This window comes from Leptidea sinapis, chromosome 3, assembly GCF_905404315.1.
Source record: "Leptidea sinapis chromosome 3, ilLepSina1.1, whole genome shotgun sequence".
Classification (NCBI taxonomy): Eukaryota; Metazoa; Arthropoda; class Insecta; order Lepidoptera; family Pieridae; genus Leptidea; species Leptidea sinapis.
In genome coordinates, this window is record NC_066267.1 from 9,849,367 (window position 1) to 9,865,446 (window position 16,080).

General features: G+C 32.5%; 1 protein-coding gene across 3 annotated transcripts in view; it reads left to right on the forward strand.

Annotated features, from left to right (window-relative positions):
- The window catches only part of LOC126979646 (calmodulin-A-like), a 222,324-nt gene that overhangs the window by 145,633 nt on the left and 60,611 nt on the right, over positions 1 to 16,080 (forward strand). The window contains exon 1 of one of the 3 annotated variants that reach the window (XM_050829098.1): positions 2,000 to 2,106. The exons of the other annotated variants lie outside the window; for them this stretch is intronic. Coding sequence (XP_050685055.1) covers positions 2,017 to 2,106 — 90 coding nt within the window. The 5' untranslated portion in view covers positions 2,000 to 2,016. Of the gene's footprint in view, positions 1 to 1,999; positions 2,107 to 16,080 lie in introns of those variants that run through there. 3 annotated transcript variants of the gene reach the window in all.

Below are 16,080 nucleotides of genomic sequence, written 5' to 3' on the forward strand. Positions count from 1 at the left end.
CTTCGACGCTGCACATCTTCGTGACGCTAATATTATTATTATTGCGTTTCTTCCGTAAAAATTTCCTTATGCACCTACGGAAGTTTCACTACAAAATATTTGAATTTGAATCTAAACATCCCGCATTAAATGCATGCAGTACATTTAAATGTGGTTAAGCCGGGGTAGAACCTGCACAAATAAATTTAACACACGCTCATGGTTTCCACGCCCGTCGCAAACAACTCTAATCTGGGTTATATACGGGCTCTGTGGCTTTCGAATCAGCTGTAACTGTCTCAGGAAATATTAATTAAAGTTGTTGTTTGTAAATTACTCTACAGTTTTAGTACACTATGCCGCTATTGTGAAAATTTCATGAGTATGAAATCAATACTTATTTCGCGGATTTCAAGGAACTTTCTACAAAGTACTAGAAAGCTGTGGAATGAGCTCCCTTGTACGGTTTTTCTGGGACGATACGATATGGGTGCTGAAAAAAAACGCAAAGGCCGGAAAATAATACACATACAAACTGCTCTTTTCGCTACTGGTGGCGCTCTTCTATAATACAGCGTATATCAATTGTCATTGTGGACAGTGTCTTCAATTGTATTTCCCTATAAACTTTCATATCCTATTTCATCTCCATGTTGGTCAAAGTTTCAAAAATGCTCGAACAAATGTTTATAAATTACTACTTATCAAATGCCTAAATACAAAGTTTATGGTTTTATCTCCGAAAATGACGAATTCCTATACAAGCTTCCAACACCTATTTCAACCCCTCCGTTTACTTTTTCGCAATTAAAGGTAGCCTTTGTCCTTTTGCAAGCTTTAGTCTATCTCTGTATTAAATTTCATCAAAATTTTTTCAGTGGTTTAGGCGTGAAAGCGTAACATACAAACGTACATTCACATTTATAATATTAGTAGGGTTGTATGTAATGGAATTTTTGTATGTTTTTTCACACTTCTTCCATATTATTTGAAAATTTGCATCAAATCGAGGACTTTTGTGACATTGCAATCGTGCCGGAATTATCTGGATACATACAATATCGACACATTAAAAAACATACTTTTAATACTTAAATATTAGTTATAGTTAAAAAATATGCATTATTAGGAGTTAAATAATTAGTAATTACGGTTGTTTGGTTATATAGCAATATAATAATAATATTTACACACTTTTTAAATAAATTATCTTGCCCCAAATTAAGCATATTATATAGCCTGTGCCCTGCCATGGGGTGCAAGACAACGATATATTTAATACAATAAACTTACTTAAACATACATAAATACATATAAACCTACATAAATACATTTAAACATCCATGACTCGGAATATTTATATAAATCTAAGCAGTCTTAATGCCGCTTAAGAACGATTTCTCCGTAAATTTATGTTTATTTTCTAAATTTGAAAAGCATATTCCTTTTTTAAACTTTAATTTATTTTTCATGGAAACCGTAAACAAATAAACATTTTTGAATAATTCTTTTGAGTTATATATTTTTATAGATAATCTTCCCAAACTTTTTGAGGTTATATAATATGTATGAATTAAGTTAAATCGTCATCAATTTTGCTTTTTGTGACTAATTTATTTTATTCTTTCCTGGTACTCTGAACCAAACAAAAACTTTTTTAAATAATTTTTTGAATACAATATTTATTTATCAATTTTGGAGCGTATTAGTTTTTGAAACTATTATATTTTATTATTTCCTGGTACTTACGTACTTAACCAAAATAAAACTTTTGTAAATAATTCTTTTGTATTATATATTTTTATGTTTTCTATCTTCCCAGACTTATAGTGCTTAGATATGTAGGAATTAAGTTAAATGAGCAATTGACCAGATTCAAGTAAGCACTCCAACATCGAACCTTGGTCTTAACGACAGTGATTATAAGTAGCAATAAAGTTACTTAAGTTATAAGTAGTCAATTAAATCTAAATCTGTGATAAGACTTAAATTTAACGAGTGTACTATAAATAAGAAAGTGTACTATTAATAAGAAAAATGGCGTTCGCAGCGGCTCGTATGATCTTGAAAGATAAGAGGCGGAAGGCTTCAAAGGAAGATTTCAGGGATCCAAGAAGTAGAAGCAAGGTATTTTGAATTTAGCTTTAAAATTATTTAGTTTAAGTACTTAGCTGTTAAAATTACATGCAACTTTATGGTACATATAAATTATACACATAAAAAAATTTAAATTTGTGATTGTTTTGTGAAGATTTTGGTGAATAATGATTGGCTGCACAAAATAGGGCTAATATTTCAACCTTAAACACGTTAAACCATTAATATATAAATATTACTTGCTGTCCGACAGACGTTGTTCTGTACATAATAAATAAAATTGTTTTTTATGAATTTGTCAATAATATTTCATAACATCAAGAATTATTTCGTAGAATATGCTCTACGTTGTTATAAAGAAATTGTTTCACAGCTGCACTGTTAAACCGTACGTCAATAAATTCTCTTATAGAAAATATGTCCATACATAATAAATATTGTAAATAAAAATAATTATGGGTTTGAGACCAAAGTAAAACTATCCAATCTCTCGAGTTGGACTTAACTGTACTCCATGAAGTAATCCCCATTTATATCCCGTCAATAGTTTAGGGGTTCACTGAAAACAAACATCAGGACACTGGATTTGTGCATATTAAGATTTAGTTACATACGGTAAGCAATCGCTTTTGGCTTTGGTGGATTTAGGATAGCATTTATTCCTACATCTGCTTACGGTTGATCATCATTATCGGGCATGTAGTGATAACTACATTTTAAATTTAGTCCAATTTCTAACTTTAACGGATTTTAAAAGTTTTATTTAAAAAGACTGAATAAAATCTTAATATACATATATATCACGTGACACGTTTGTCCGCGATGGACACCTAAACTGATGAACGGATTTCAATGGGGATTACTTCATGGAGTCCAGTTTAGTCCAACTTGAGAGATAGGATAGTTTTTATATCGTTTTGGGATCCATAATTATTTTTATTTGCAATATTTATTTTGTATCGACATATATTTTATGAGAATTTCGTGACGCACGGTTTGACAGTTCAACAAGAAACAATTTCAATATAACAACAGAGTGCATTTTTTACGAAATCATTATTGATGTTTTGAAATATTATTGGCAAATTCCTGTAAAACAGTATTTTTTTTATTATCTACAGAACAACGTCTGTCGGGTCAGCTAGTATTATACATAACTGAACTGCTTTTCCAAACCATGAAAGCCAGCTTAAGATTACAATTGCGTCCAGCTATTACTTATACGTATATTTATAATATAATCGCTAAAATAAGTTTTTATTAGTGACATTTATTTCCTCTCAGGGCACCATTTCTTTCCGAAGGGGTAGTAGAGATTTAATATACATCAAAACTTGGACGAATTAACCACTGGACTCGAAATTAAAAAAAGAATATTTGGAATCTCATAATGACCATTATTCGCTGATTTGTGGATGTGAAATAATAATGATACTTGTAATCCAACCAATTCACTTCCCAAGTGGAAATTGGAAGGAAAACGTGTCTATTGATATATAGCAACATATATCAATAGATTAGTTTTCCTTATCTATCTTGCTTATCTCCATTTTATATGGTTTTCTTTCTTGCAACCTTTTCTTGTCTATACGCTAGATTATTGAAGGTCTATGGTCAGCAGAACGCTTTGAAACAAAGGCAATTATTATTATATTTATTTTTTATTTTAATAAGGCGAGACGAGCAGGACGTTCAGCTGATTGTAATTGATACGCCCTGCCCATTACAATGCAGTGCCGCTTAGAATTCTCGAAAAAGACAAATATTCTGCATTACAGTTGCGTTCGTCGCCTTGAGACAAGATGTTAAGTCTCATTTGCCCAGTAATTTCACTAGCTACGGCACCCTTCAGACCGAAACAGTAATGCTTACTCATTACTGCTTCACGGCAGAAATAGGCGCCGTTGAGGTACCCATAACCTAGCCGGCATCCTGTGCAAAGGAGCCTCCCACTGGTATGTATTACATCGGCTGCAAATAAACCAGTTGCATTTAAGGGTCTACCACACTAGCGACTTTAATAATACTCTTCTAGCTCAACAGCACGATATATTATGTGTCGGTGGCTTAATAAGTAGAACTCCCACCACGGTGCCTAGGTTTGATACTCGTCAGTCACGTACCAACGTGCATTCAGTTTTGAATTCATATCACGTTTCTTCCACACTTTATAAGGTCAGCAACGCTCCTGTGATTCCTCTAATTATTTGTTCCTGTGGTTCCATAAACAAAAGAATAGCGACGTTTAACGAATCAATTACTATATTTTTTAATAGTTTGAAAATCTTATTTTGATTAAATAAATATATCCTTTGCCTTAAACTAGTTATATTTTCAAAAGTCATCACTGAAAGCCGTGTTTGATTGAGCAGTAAATAAATATTCCAAAAAAAATCTATACAAATTATAAAGTTTTGAGAACAGTTCATCAGTTGAGTTCGTTAGGAAATTGCTCATTAAGCTTCGTCGTTACTGTATTATTACGTACTCATGGCTGCCTTACACACCGTACAACAAAAGCTTATTAGAAATTTATTTGTTAAAAAAATTAAGGCAATTAATTTTCAAGGCAAAAATTTATTTATCATTTTCAGTAACTTTTTGAAATGTAATCAAATGAAATCAATTAAGTATGAATAGAGCAATAAAACAGATTTAACATAATATAACTTAGATCATGTGAGAGGTCTTACAATCTCCTTACATTTAATTTTTATTAAATCATGATTTATTTCTAAATAATATTTAGTGATGAAGGAGATGGCATAGCACGTATATTGTGACCCAAGATTAACCCTTATCTCTTCAACTGTTTAATTATTATAGCTTATTAAAAGTTATACAAAATACATATAAAAAGCATCTGAACTAATTTACCGTATGAACATAAAGGTCTCCTTTATCGTAAGAGTGCCGTACATTAAAATTCGAAATTACATTGGTTCGTTTTGTCAGAGAAAAAATAATTTCAATGGTAGTAAAAAATGCTTTAGTAGTAAAATAACAATCGAAAGAAATATAATAAAATTTGCAACTATAAGCAAATAAACTAGATTTTAAAATGTAATATTATTGAATTTATATATTTTTTTTTCTATATAAAATCAATTAGTATTTAATTTTTATTATGTAATAGTCCGACTGTTTTTGTTATTAATAAGCCTGATATAAATGATTTTTTATTATTTTTATTATTAAATAAATCATTCAAGCTTAAAATATTCAAATAGCTTATTAAACAAAGACTTAGCCAGGAAATTTTTATAAAAACCTTTTTATTAAATGTAAGAATAATTTTTCTGTTAAATCACTAATCACCACTTCGGATGCAAATGACGCAAGAAACATTACAAGAATTCTTTTTTGCGCTCGCTACTAATACCGTACTGTAAGTGAATTACAATCTATCTCTGGTAGTTCAGATATTCCAGTAAATGGAACGCATAACTGTAAATCTTAAATAAAATGGCTAACAATAAATATATAATAGCTTTTTCGTAAAAAGAAAGAACATAATATTCGTTAATTCATCCGTATATATTACTGTTCGGTGTGATTGAATCCATACTTAGGTAAATGTAGCTGCTAAAGGCAAGCGCTCAAGTCATTATCGTAGCGACTTGATTGAGATTCTCATTACTGGCGTGTATGAAAATTAAACGTTTTTCCATGCGGAACTCATCTTTCATATTAATAGTTAGTTCTACGGCTTTGTCTACCAAAATTTAAAAACATTTCTTATTCTCTTTTGTAACTAAATCCACTATTTAATGTGAAAAACCAGCAAACTCATTTGATGATAACTCCCTCTCCCTCATTGATTAATTTTGTATTTTACTGCAACAATACATTTTCATTATGTTAATAGTCAAAAAAAAAAACAAAAAGCTTTGTCTTGCCAAATGTAAAAATCTCAGGTCGAAAATGTCAACATCCGGAAATCAGGTCAGAGGTCAACTTAATCTATAATGTGGCAAACGGTGGCTGTATTGGTGCGTGACATTAGCCAGCCGGAAGCTGCCGGAAACCGGATATTAATCATAGTTAATTAGAACATTACTGACAAAGATAAACAAGAGAATTCTGTCTTCTTATAAGCATAAACTACTGAATAATTTGAATTCATTAACTCCTTTATAAAATAGGAGATTTCTAAAGGCTTTGTATTTAAAAAAAATACTCACATTTCTTTTTTATTAAGGCCGCTATCCCAAGAAATCGCGAAAATATCGCATAATTGAAACTATGTTTTGACGGTTTATATTAAGCATATGTCTACAGAATATGAGAAGAAAAATCATTTTTTCTTTACATTTCTATTTTTTAAAGACAGTGCGGAAAAAAATAACCAAAATACCACTAATTTATACAGTTTGAGCAATGCTAATCATTCAATGTAGATAAAAATTGTATGATAATTTATTAATTGTGCACCAATACTATATAACATGTTATGTTAGTCTTGTAAGGAAAATTGTGTTATGTTTGTAGTAAATTAAAAATGCTTCTAGTTCTTAACTATGGCGATCTTGTGCGAGAGAGGTAACCTATCTCGGTTTGATTTTCAAGGCCATTGGCTCGGTCGCCAGCTTTAGGCCAACGAGTCTACATACGGGGGTCACCTGATGGTATGTCATCACCGCGGCTTATAACCTCTAAAACTAAAATCACAAGAGCATTGGCCACCTTTTATAGGGTTGAATAAAAGTACCTAATCTGAAAGATCTAAAATAATCTAAAACCTCTATTATGTGATTAATTACACAAACTACAAAACAAAATTTAAGAACCTTTCGAGCGACGTATCGTTGATAAATATTGTATGCCCTATTCAACTCTCAGGTTGTGGCTTCATCTACATGATCTACTTTACAGTTGATAACCTGCTCAATTCCAATATTTGCAAATTAGGAAATTGACTTGAGATGTCGCTTTTTCAAATCTAAACAATTTGTTATTTTTTAAATTTAGTTTTCCGTACTTAGTATGAATACTAGAAACAGTTTTGGTACTACATGGTCCTACCTATCGCGCCACTAACGTTTCCTTCTGTAAAATTGTTTTGTGCGCCAAATGACAATCAAAGAAACTATGTAACTCCTATTAAATTAAGTACCTAGTTGTAATGAGGTAGAGTTTTACGAGCTTAAAGTCAATATTTTGAAATACTAAAGTTTTCGTAATTAATCCAATGTTTAAACGTTCTACAACTCGAGGTCAGTACGCTGCGAAGGTACTTGACAATGTTATACCGGTGTCAACTAATCTTTAATTGCTGCATAAATGTACTATATTTTTATGTTATATTACCTTAAATTACTGTACTATATCATAGTACACTAAAGTTTAGTACACAATAATTTTATTGTTATAAATATATTAATAGTTCTGCTAATATTTTTAGCGGAATTTATCAATTCATAACATTTAAAATTATAGGCTTTATCCATCCATAATTATTTGAGTACATAACAAGTACGTACATAAAAAAAAATCTGGACTCCCTAAGCAGCTAGGTTTGCTGAAAAAAAAATATTTTTTTTTATCTGGAAAAGTAGGACAAACCAGCGTACGGGTCACCCGGTGTTAAGTGATCATCGCCACCCATATTCTCTTACAACACCAGAGGAATCACAGGATAATTGCTGGCCTTCAAGGAAGGTGTACGCGCTTTTTTTGAAGGTACCCATGTCGTATTACTCTGGAATCACTGCACAAGGGAGGTCATTCCACAGCTTTTTAGTACGTAGAAAAAAGCTCCATCAAAACTACACTGTGGAGGACCGCCAGACATCCACATGGTGGGGATGATAGCCTATCCGTGTCGTGCGAAGGTGGAATTCGGCGGCAGGAATATGTGCGGTTTTGTGCCCTCCCCAGAATTCGAAGGGCAGCCCGAGCGAGAATGCTCGGGGAGGGATTCTCTGACTCTGGTAGAGCCGGTACCCTCCTGGGGTTAAATCTCTTTGAGGACCGCTGTCATATTCTGGTGGAGGGGGGGATAGGCTCAGGTCCTCGACACTTAGTTATGCGAAACATAGCGACACTAGATCGCTACTTCACGCCGGTATTCTGTGCGAGTGTGGTATATATGTAGTATTTAGAAAATAATAACATTTAGAAAATTTGTATCTGTTATATTAGGTTGTTGAATAGATACAAAAGAAAATCACATTAATTACTAGCTGACACGACAGATGCTGCTCTGTCAAAAAAATTTAGAGTATTCGGGAAAAATGTAGTTCAAAGCCAGGAGTTCGGGAAAGGAAAAAGTTCGGGAGTGTGTAATATTGGATATCTGAATGATTTTATAATAATCGTATTTATGTAAACAGTTTTTTCATTACCGCTTTATATTACGAATTGCATATTAGGAAAGATTTCGCTCTTTCAAATCTTAATTGTTTTTATATTTTTTAAAGTGATAACCCTCACTTCTGGGGTTAATTACACATATTTATGTATACTTATTTTTAGTTTTAAATAAATTTACATCTATATCTTCTGAAAACCTATTTAATACTAACGATACCTTTTTCGTTTTCTCCTCCCTAAAATGTTACAGATGAGTTGTGTTGGGTGTTTGTTTGCATCAAGTTGCTTACAAATTATGCTTTTATATGTTGTATCGACGAGATGCTGCGGATATATACTGGGTGGCCGAGAAGTTGACGTCCAAAGCTAAAATTTGAATTAGGCTCATTTTATTGGCCAATGTTCTGAGAAGTTTTTAAAAATAGTTAGAAGCCATAGGCTCCCCATTTTTTTTGATACCTTGAACATTTTTATGAATTTAGCTGGAGCAGTTATCTTGAACATACGACCCAATTCTAAACTAGTTCCGCATTGTCTAAACTATTCATAGTTTCTTATGTGGTTATTGCAACTGTAGTAAACAATTATCAACAGTAAAATTAACTAAAAGTGTTCAAAAAAATTAGAAAAACGTCCTAAACCACAATTAGGTGAAAAAAGCGGCTAAAAAGGGAAAAATAATTATTATCTCGAATAACAGAAACAAATCAGGCGAAACAAGAACAAATCGCAAAATCGTAGAACATACATAGGGGTGATTCGGATACTTATCACCATGAGGCTTTCAAATTTTAGCTTTGGACGTCAACATCTCGGCCACCCTGTATAAGTAACACAGGTAATGTGGTTTGTAAATTGTTTTATGAATTAAGCTTTTACCAGCTTAAGGGCTCTTTACACTCTCGAACCTTAATCCATTGCATTAGATAAAAATTAAATATATTATCTAATTAATTTTACATCCTAACTATTCTAAATTAATGTATTGTAAAGAGCTCTATCTGGCCTTTTCTGGTGTATAACTATATCTATTGCCACTTTGCTCTTATATACTTATGCTTGTAAATGATTGTAATATATGTTTGTGTTCGTGGGATTGCATTCGAATGAATATCTGTTTTATATTTTAATTCGAGATGAAATCCCAATTGTATTGTATTTAAAGTTTATGTATATAAATATGTGTTTCTCCAAAAAGTTGATATGCTGCACATATATCCTACTTCTTGACCTACCCGCACTTTCTGGCACATTTCGCGAATGAGGCACCTGGTCACAATTCGGATCTGTATTCGATAGCACTTGAGATATTTTTGATTCAACTCATTTTTTAGGAAATTTAATCTTTATAAAGATTTAAATAAGATTTATAATAACTTATCTCATGTAACTCATTTACTTAAATATTTTAACACCTTTACTATTACAAATAACAGTGGCCCGACTTCAAACTCTTCCTTTTATCTGTAGATTTAAAAGCGAAAAATAAAACTACATTTTAAATATTACTTGGTAGTTAGATTATTAGAAAACTCGTGGAGCTCTGCAACAACGCGAAAAAATATTCTTATAATTTAAGTAATATAGTTATTTATTAAAATTATTATATGTCAATACAATACTAATCTTCTTGTAATCCCGCTGTTTTAACACAAATTTGTATGAGCTCGCAAGTAGGTGGAGGTAATTTGCATTGCAAATATACCAATATCGCATTTAATATCGGCATAATCCCTTGTAACAAGGCATTGTATGTAGCCAGCTTATAATCTAAATTGATTTATCATTCCATGAACAATTTATTTAATTATTAGGAATTGTAAATTTCATGTAATAATGTAGGTAATGAATATGTTTACTCACATTTCAATACGCTCTTCTCACCAACGACAGCTTAAGTTGGCATATTTAGATAAAAAAAAACAGACGATAGAAAGTAAATACAAGTATAAGTTGAAGCTTATATCACTTTTACATCTAGATAGACTGTGACAGCTGTCAAAACGTCGAATAAAATGAGTTTGACAGTTATGTGTTTTATGTAAATAAAGTAATTGATAATTCGTGAAAAACGCAAAAATTCTGAGCGGCACTACAATTCGTCACCTTCAGACGTAAGATGTTAAGTCTCATTTGCACAGTAATTTCACTAGCTGCGGCGCCCTTCGGACCGAAACAGAATAATGCTTACACAGTACTGCTTCACGGCAGAAATAGGTAACGTTGTGGTACCCATAATCTCTCCTCCCAATGGTAAAATCAACCTCTATTTTCAGCAATGCACGCACACTTACGCAAAGTAATATACAAATCACAAGTGTAAGACGTAGCTTGTCATCTTGAATATTACTTTAACATATTATAATCTTACATATTACTTTAATAAACCTAGCCTGTTTATCTACCAGCAAGAGGCTCTACCTAGACATTTAAATTATCAAAATTTCTGTGTGAAAGTACTTTAGTTTTGTTGTCATATTATGAGTTGAAGATTACTTCAAATAAGGGCAATAGAGTTAAATGCTATCAAATGAAAATTTAATAATATCTACTGAATAAAAGCCCCAGTAAAGTTATTGTTTACTACAAAAGATTATTGATAAAGTATAAGCATAAAAAAGCTATGGGTAAACAAAATAAATTTTCAATTTCGGTGTTGTTACTGTGCTCATTGGAAAATGGAAGCTTTTAATTAATATTGAAATTGTTACGATTTATCACGTCGAATTAATTATAACGTTCAATGAATGGATACGTTACTTGCATCGTTTAATTTAAATATTCTTTTATTCTCTTACGAATAATTTAAATTTAAATCTGGGACAGGATTACGTTAGATATTTTTATAACGTCACACCAAAGAGGATGTAAATACTACATAATAAGAGGTAGGACTACCTAAGTAAAAATTGTAATTTAGTTTAATATGAAATGTGCAGTGATTGACATAAGTTTGAAATAGTAGTAATTACAGTATGGCGATTGACGAAGTATAATCCGGCTAAGTTTAAAAGCGAACAGTTGCTTAAAACGTAGTGGATTTCGGCTATCTCCGTTGTTTGCAAGTTATTAGCTGTCATCTGTCAATCTATCAATGACTGTACGTTTCATACACTCGCGTGAATCGCTTTTTTCTTGGAAAGTTAGGCTAGGCTGCGTGACAGTGTCAATGTTATTGTTATTAGTACGGCGAGTAAATAATCTATTCAATGAATTAATAACTTTTGCCGTATGTAGCAGCTTCAGTAGGCTCATTAATGGAGGTAATTGGATTATCGTCTCGACCGTATATTTTTGCATTCACATCGTTTGTCCAGCATAACTTTATTCGATTAAGTTATAAGCGCTATCTGTATCAGTATTTAAATCACTGCGATGTTTTTCCTTTTCGAATATCAAAGTATTAACTATTTCTTGATTCGTTTTATTGAACTGGCAAATTGTGAAAAATTATAATCTATATTAGTAGCTATTAAATACAAATACTGTGTGTTAGACCACGGACTAGGAAAGAAGTAAGGACTCCGTATCACCTTACATAACAGTGTAGCACCAAAACAAACTGATTAACGTGTAAATACATAGCCCCACGCACACACATACACTACTACAGGCCGATAGGCGGTCATTATGAGAATTGTCATCGTCTGTGGCAGATTACTTTGCTTCTCAATAAAATATTTTAAAAATGCCGTCGTGCGTTGTAAAAATGATACTATATAAGTATTTGTGGCCATATATGATTATTTAAGGGAGAAAAACTTGTGTAACTAGTATCCCCCGTACCCGCACATACACTAGCATAACGGTGCTTCACTTGCTAATGTCATGGTGCGGAGTCCTTCTTTTTTTACTCGTCCGTGGTGTTAGACGTGTGATATCAAACATTTTAGACTTAGAACCTAGTAAATAAAGACAGACGCACAGTTAAAATTTATTCATGGACTAGACAGATACATTCGACTTGTGACCAGTTTGTCATCATGTTGTGTTGTTCGTAGCATGTCAATCTTCTTGGTCTCCAATGCTAAATGTGCTTGGTGTATAGGTCTGTTGTGTTTCTTCTTTCAGGCTCGGAGCGCTAGCACCAGTAGCTTTAGGAGTGTAAGTCAGGTAATGGCGAAAAAATGCTTGATCATGCCTGACCATTACATAGATGACATTTTTATTTTACGTTCGTTACTCCCATGGATCATCAAATAAACATAATAGTCTATTTAGTCTAAGTCCATTCATCCCTCAAAAACGGGTTCGTAAGCGAGAAATGATAGAGAAATTATCTTAGATACACGAACTTTGATAGAATATTTATGTTTAAAGTTGCGTAACCATTGTATCATTTTACGCAATTGTAATCCAAATCTCTATATTTTACGGTTCTAAGCAATGCAAGCGCTGCGTTTCACCAATATATCTTTACCCCCTTATTCATAATGGTCTGCTAACTTAAAGCATTGCTAATTCTCACTCTGTCTTCTTCTATTGACCTAAGTCAGAATGAGAAAAAACACTCCTAAGCGGCTGTTTAAAGTTAGCGGACCATTATGAATAAAGGGGTAAAACTTTTCTAAAAAGCAGATTTAAACAGCGAAATTTTTAACATGTCAATCATTTGCCTATTCAGTAATCGCCCTAAGGTAAGTGCTCAAGAAATTGTAGATATTCACTGTAATAACTATTGCATGAAGTCAGAATATACCTATTATTTTATTCCTTATTCATTGTAGATTATGTAATATTATATATTATTAGAATATCCTTTACCTCTATTATAATATGTATAAGAATTTTAAATTTCGTCAGACTTTAATCATCTTCAAGATCTTTAGGAGATTTTTTACAGTATTTAATGCAAATCTGAGAATTCTACATCCCTACTTATATTATACATGTTTTTTTTTTTTTTATTATTTATTATTGAACCAACAGCACACAAAAATTAAACTAATAACAAAAATATTATGCGATGGCCGACTGCCAATTACAGGTTCACACTATTTATGGTATAACATTTAACGCTCTAATTAAACTATGATTAAATCAAAATAAAAAATGTGAATGTAAGTTTTTTTGTTACGCTTTCACGCCAAAGCATCTGAACCGATTTTGATGAAATTCAGTTCAGAGATAGACAAGAGCTTGGGAAAGGACATAGGCTACCTTTTATCGCAAATAAAAGGCTTGGCGGGGTTGAAATAGGGGGTAGTATTTGTATGAAAGTTAATCATTACTGAAGATAAATATCACACCATGAAATTTTTTAATATTTGTTCTAGCGTTTTTAAAATTTAGACCCATGTGGGGTGAAAAATGGGATGAAAGTTCTATTGTTCGTAGCGTATAAAAATGTATTAACCGCAGCAGTTTTTATTTGCAAAAAAAAATGCTGCACAAAGTCGTGGGTAAAAGTTAGTTTTATAGTAAAATAGTTACCCAAAAAATAGCATTGCCTTTATTGGACTTCGCTTAAGGGATAAATGTCCCCTGACCTACAAACCCAGATAAAGTTACACCCTCGTAAAGTGAACACCATATTTTACTGTGATTACAACTTAATAGCCATTTGTTAGCGGAACTTGTTAGGTTTAGGAGCTACGTATGGTTTTAAGTACTAATGTTTTCTTACATAATATATGATCCTTTGGGGTTATAGTCGTATAAATCTACAACACACATTCGAAAAGATTTTTTTATATAAGAGGTGGAACAAGAGGCTTACGTAATGGCGTGAGGCTACCCATGGATATCTACAAAACCAGGCCTAGAGAGTGTGTGTGTGTTGCCAGCTTTTTGGGGTATGCTCTTTTCTTGAAGGTCCCTAAGTCGTATCGGTTCGGGAAAACAGCAGTCGGTAATTTATTCCACAAAGTGGCAGTACGGGGCGAAATATTCGAAAAGATGTCTTGGTCTCGAAAAAAACATCAGCCATAAACTTAGCGGGTCAGTTGTTGTCTTAAAATAAACATTTGTAAAAGAAACAAAAGAGGCGCTCCAATAGTAATAATAATTAGTTAGGTAGTTTAGTTTTTAATGGAAACAAGAGATGGCGCTGTGACAAAATGAAAAATGTGTATAATTATTGGAAATCGCTATCTACGACCGTAATAATATACACTCTGTCAAAATACAACATTCATACTATAATGGTATATGAGCAGTTGAGGACTGACCTCTTCTATGTACCACTAGACTGACAGCTGTCAAAGTACTTTTGTGCCTGTTTGATATTCACCATTTTGGCGATGTTAGCCATGTAGGGAGATCTGCGGCACTAACACTCGTGATGACAACCTAGTGGATAACATAGATAGTGGGAAACTATTTACAAAAAAAATGTGTACTTTATTACGTTGATTCTTGAAATATAAATAACGCGGAAAACGAACGAAATTAAATCAAAATGCAAAAATACTTCAGAGTATTGTACGTTCATTCGCAGCCATTCATATTTAACGTCAAAATTAGTTCTCTGGACGCTTGCGAGTGGCGCTTCAAATAGGTACAAAATATTTGCTGTCAAACATATGGAATAGCCTGTCCAGTGGTATTTATACAGGTCAGTGCATATGAGATACAGATCAGAACCTATACGTAGAATGTACAAACGTAATTAATAATAATAATAATAATAAATCTTTATTTGTTGCAAAAAAAATACAAATTTGCTTAAAATTACCCTCGACCCCAAAACTAGGGCTGCCCGTGACATGGGGGTCAGTCTCTTCCCAGTTGTGCAAAGTAAAATGTCAAAAAAAAAAAACCAACATATTTTAAAGTGACTAACAGTGGAGGTTATGCAACAAATGATGAACACACAAACTATTTTATATATAATTTAGGGTGTGTGTTGTGTGTTTGTGTGTGTGTGTGTGTGAATATGTGTTAGCATCTTATTTATCCAATGCTAACGAGTAACGGAAGTTTAAAAAGGATAAATCCTGTTGAAACACATTTATAACAAGTCCATCGAACAAAGGATCAAGCTATTATCGAACAACGTCAGATAATGAAACGAGAATATAAAATCCCTATTTTACACGTGGCGTAACAAAGTACGGGAAATATAAAACGAACATGAGAAATACTCGCTCCGATGCAAAGTAATGTAAAACGGTTTTTTATTTTATCTCTTCGCGTCGTTTTACCGTTAAATGAGAGTCGTTTAATTTTGTCAGCAATTTATGCTGCGACTAACTTACTAGTGTCAATAGTGATCGCGCACATCGTTTATAAGTGATCATGCGGTTGTTTCGATTCGGCTTCTATGCCATCTAGGAATGATGAATTTTGAAAATCAAAAAACTACTACGCTTTTATAAAAGACCAGCTCCTGTGTTATCTCTGGTGTTACAGGAGAATGTGGGCGGCGGTGATCACCTAATCAATCACGTGTTCTTTAGTCCATTTCTTCATTACAAAAAGGAATTTACAGCAGTAAAACAGCTAGTAACATTACATGGATGGAAGTTACTTCTTGAAAGTAGTTAGTACAGGCAGGAGGGTACTTCTAATATTTATAGAAAACGATCATTGAAATAATCTAATGACTGTGATTTAAACTAAAATAGTATCCATAAAATCACTATTTCATTTTATTACATCAGTATGGAATAATTAACTTTATATGCTATCTGTCGATGTCGTCTTATGCGAAATGATAACAGATTTGACGAAACAAAAGACAATTTG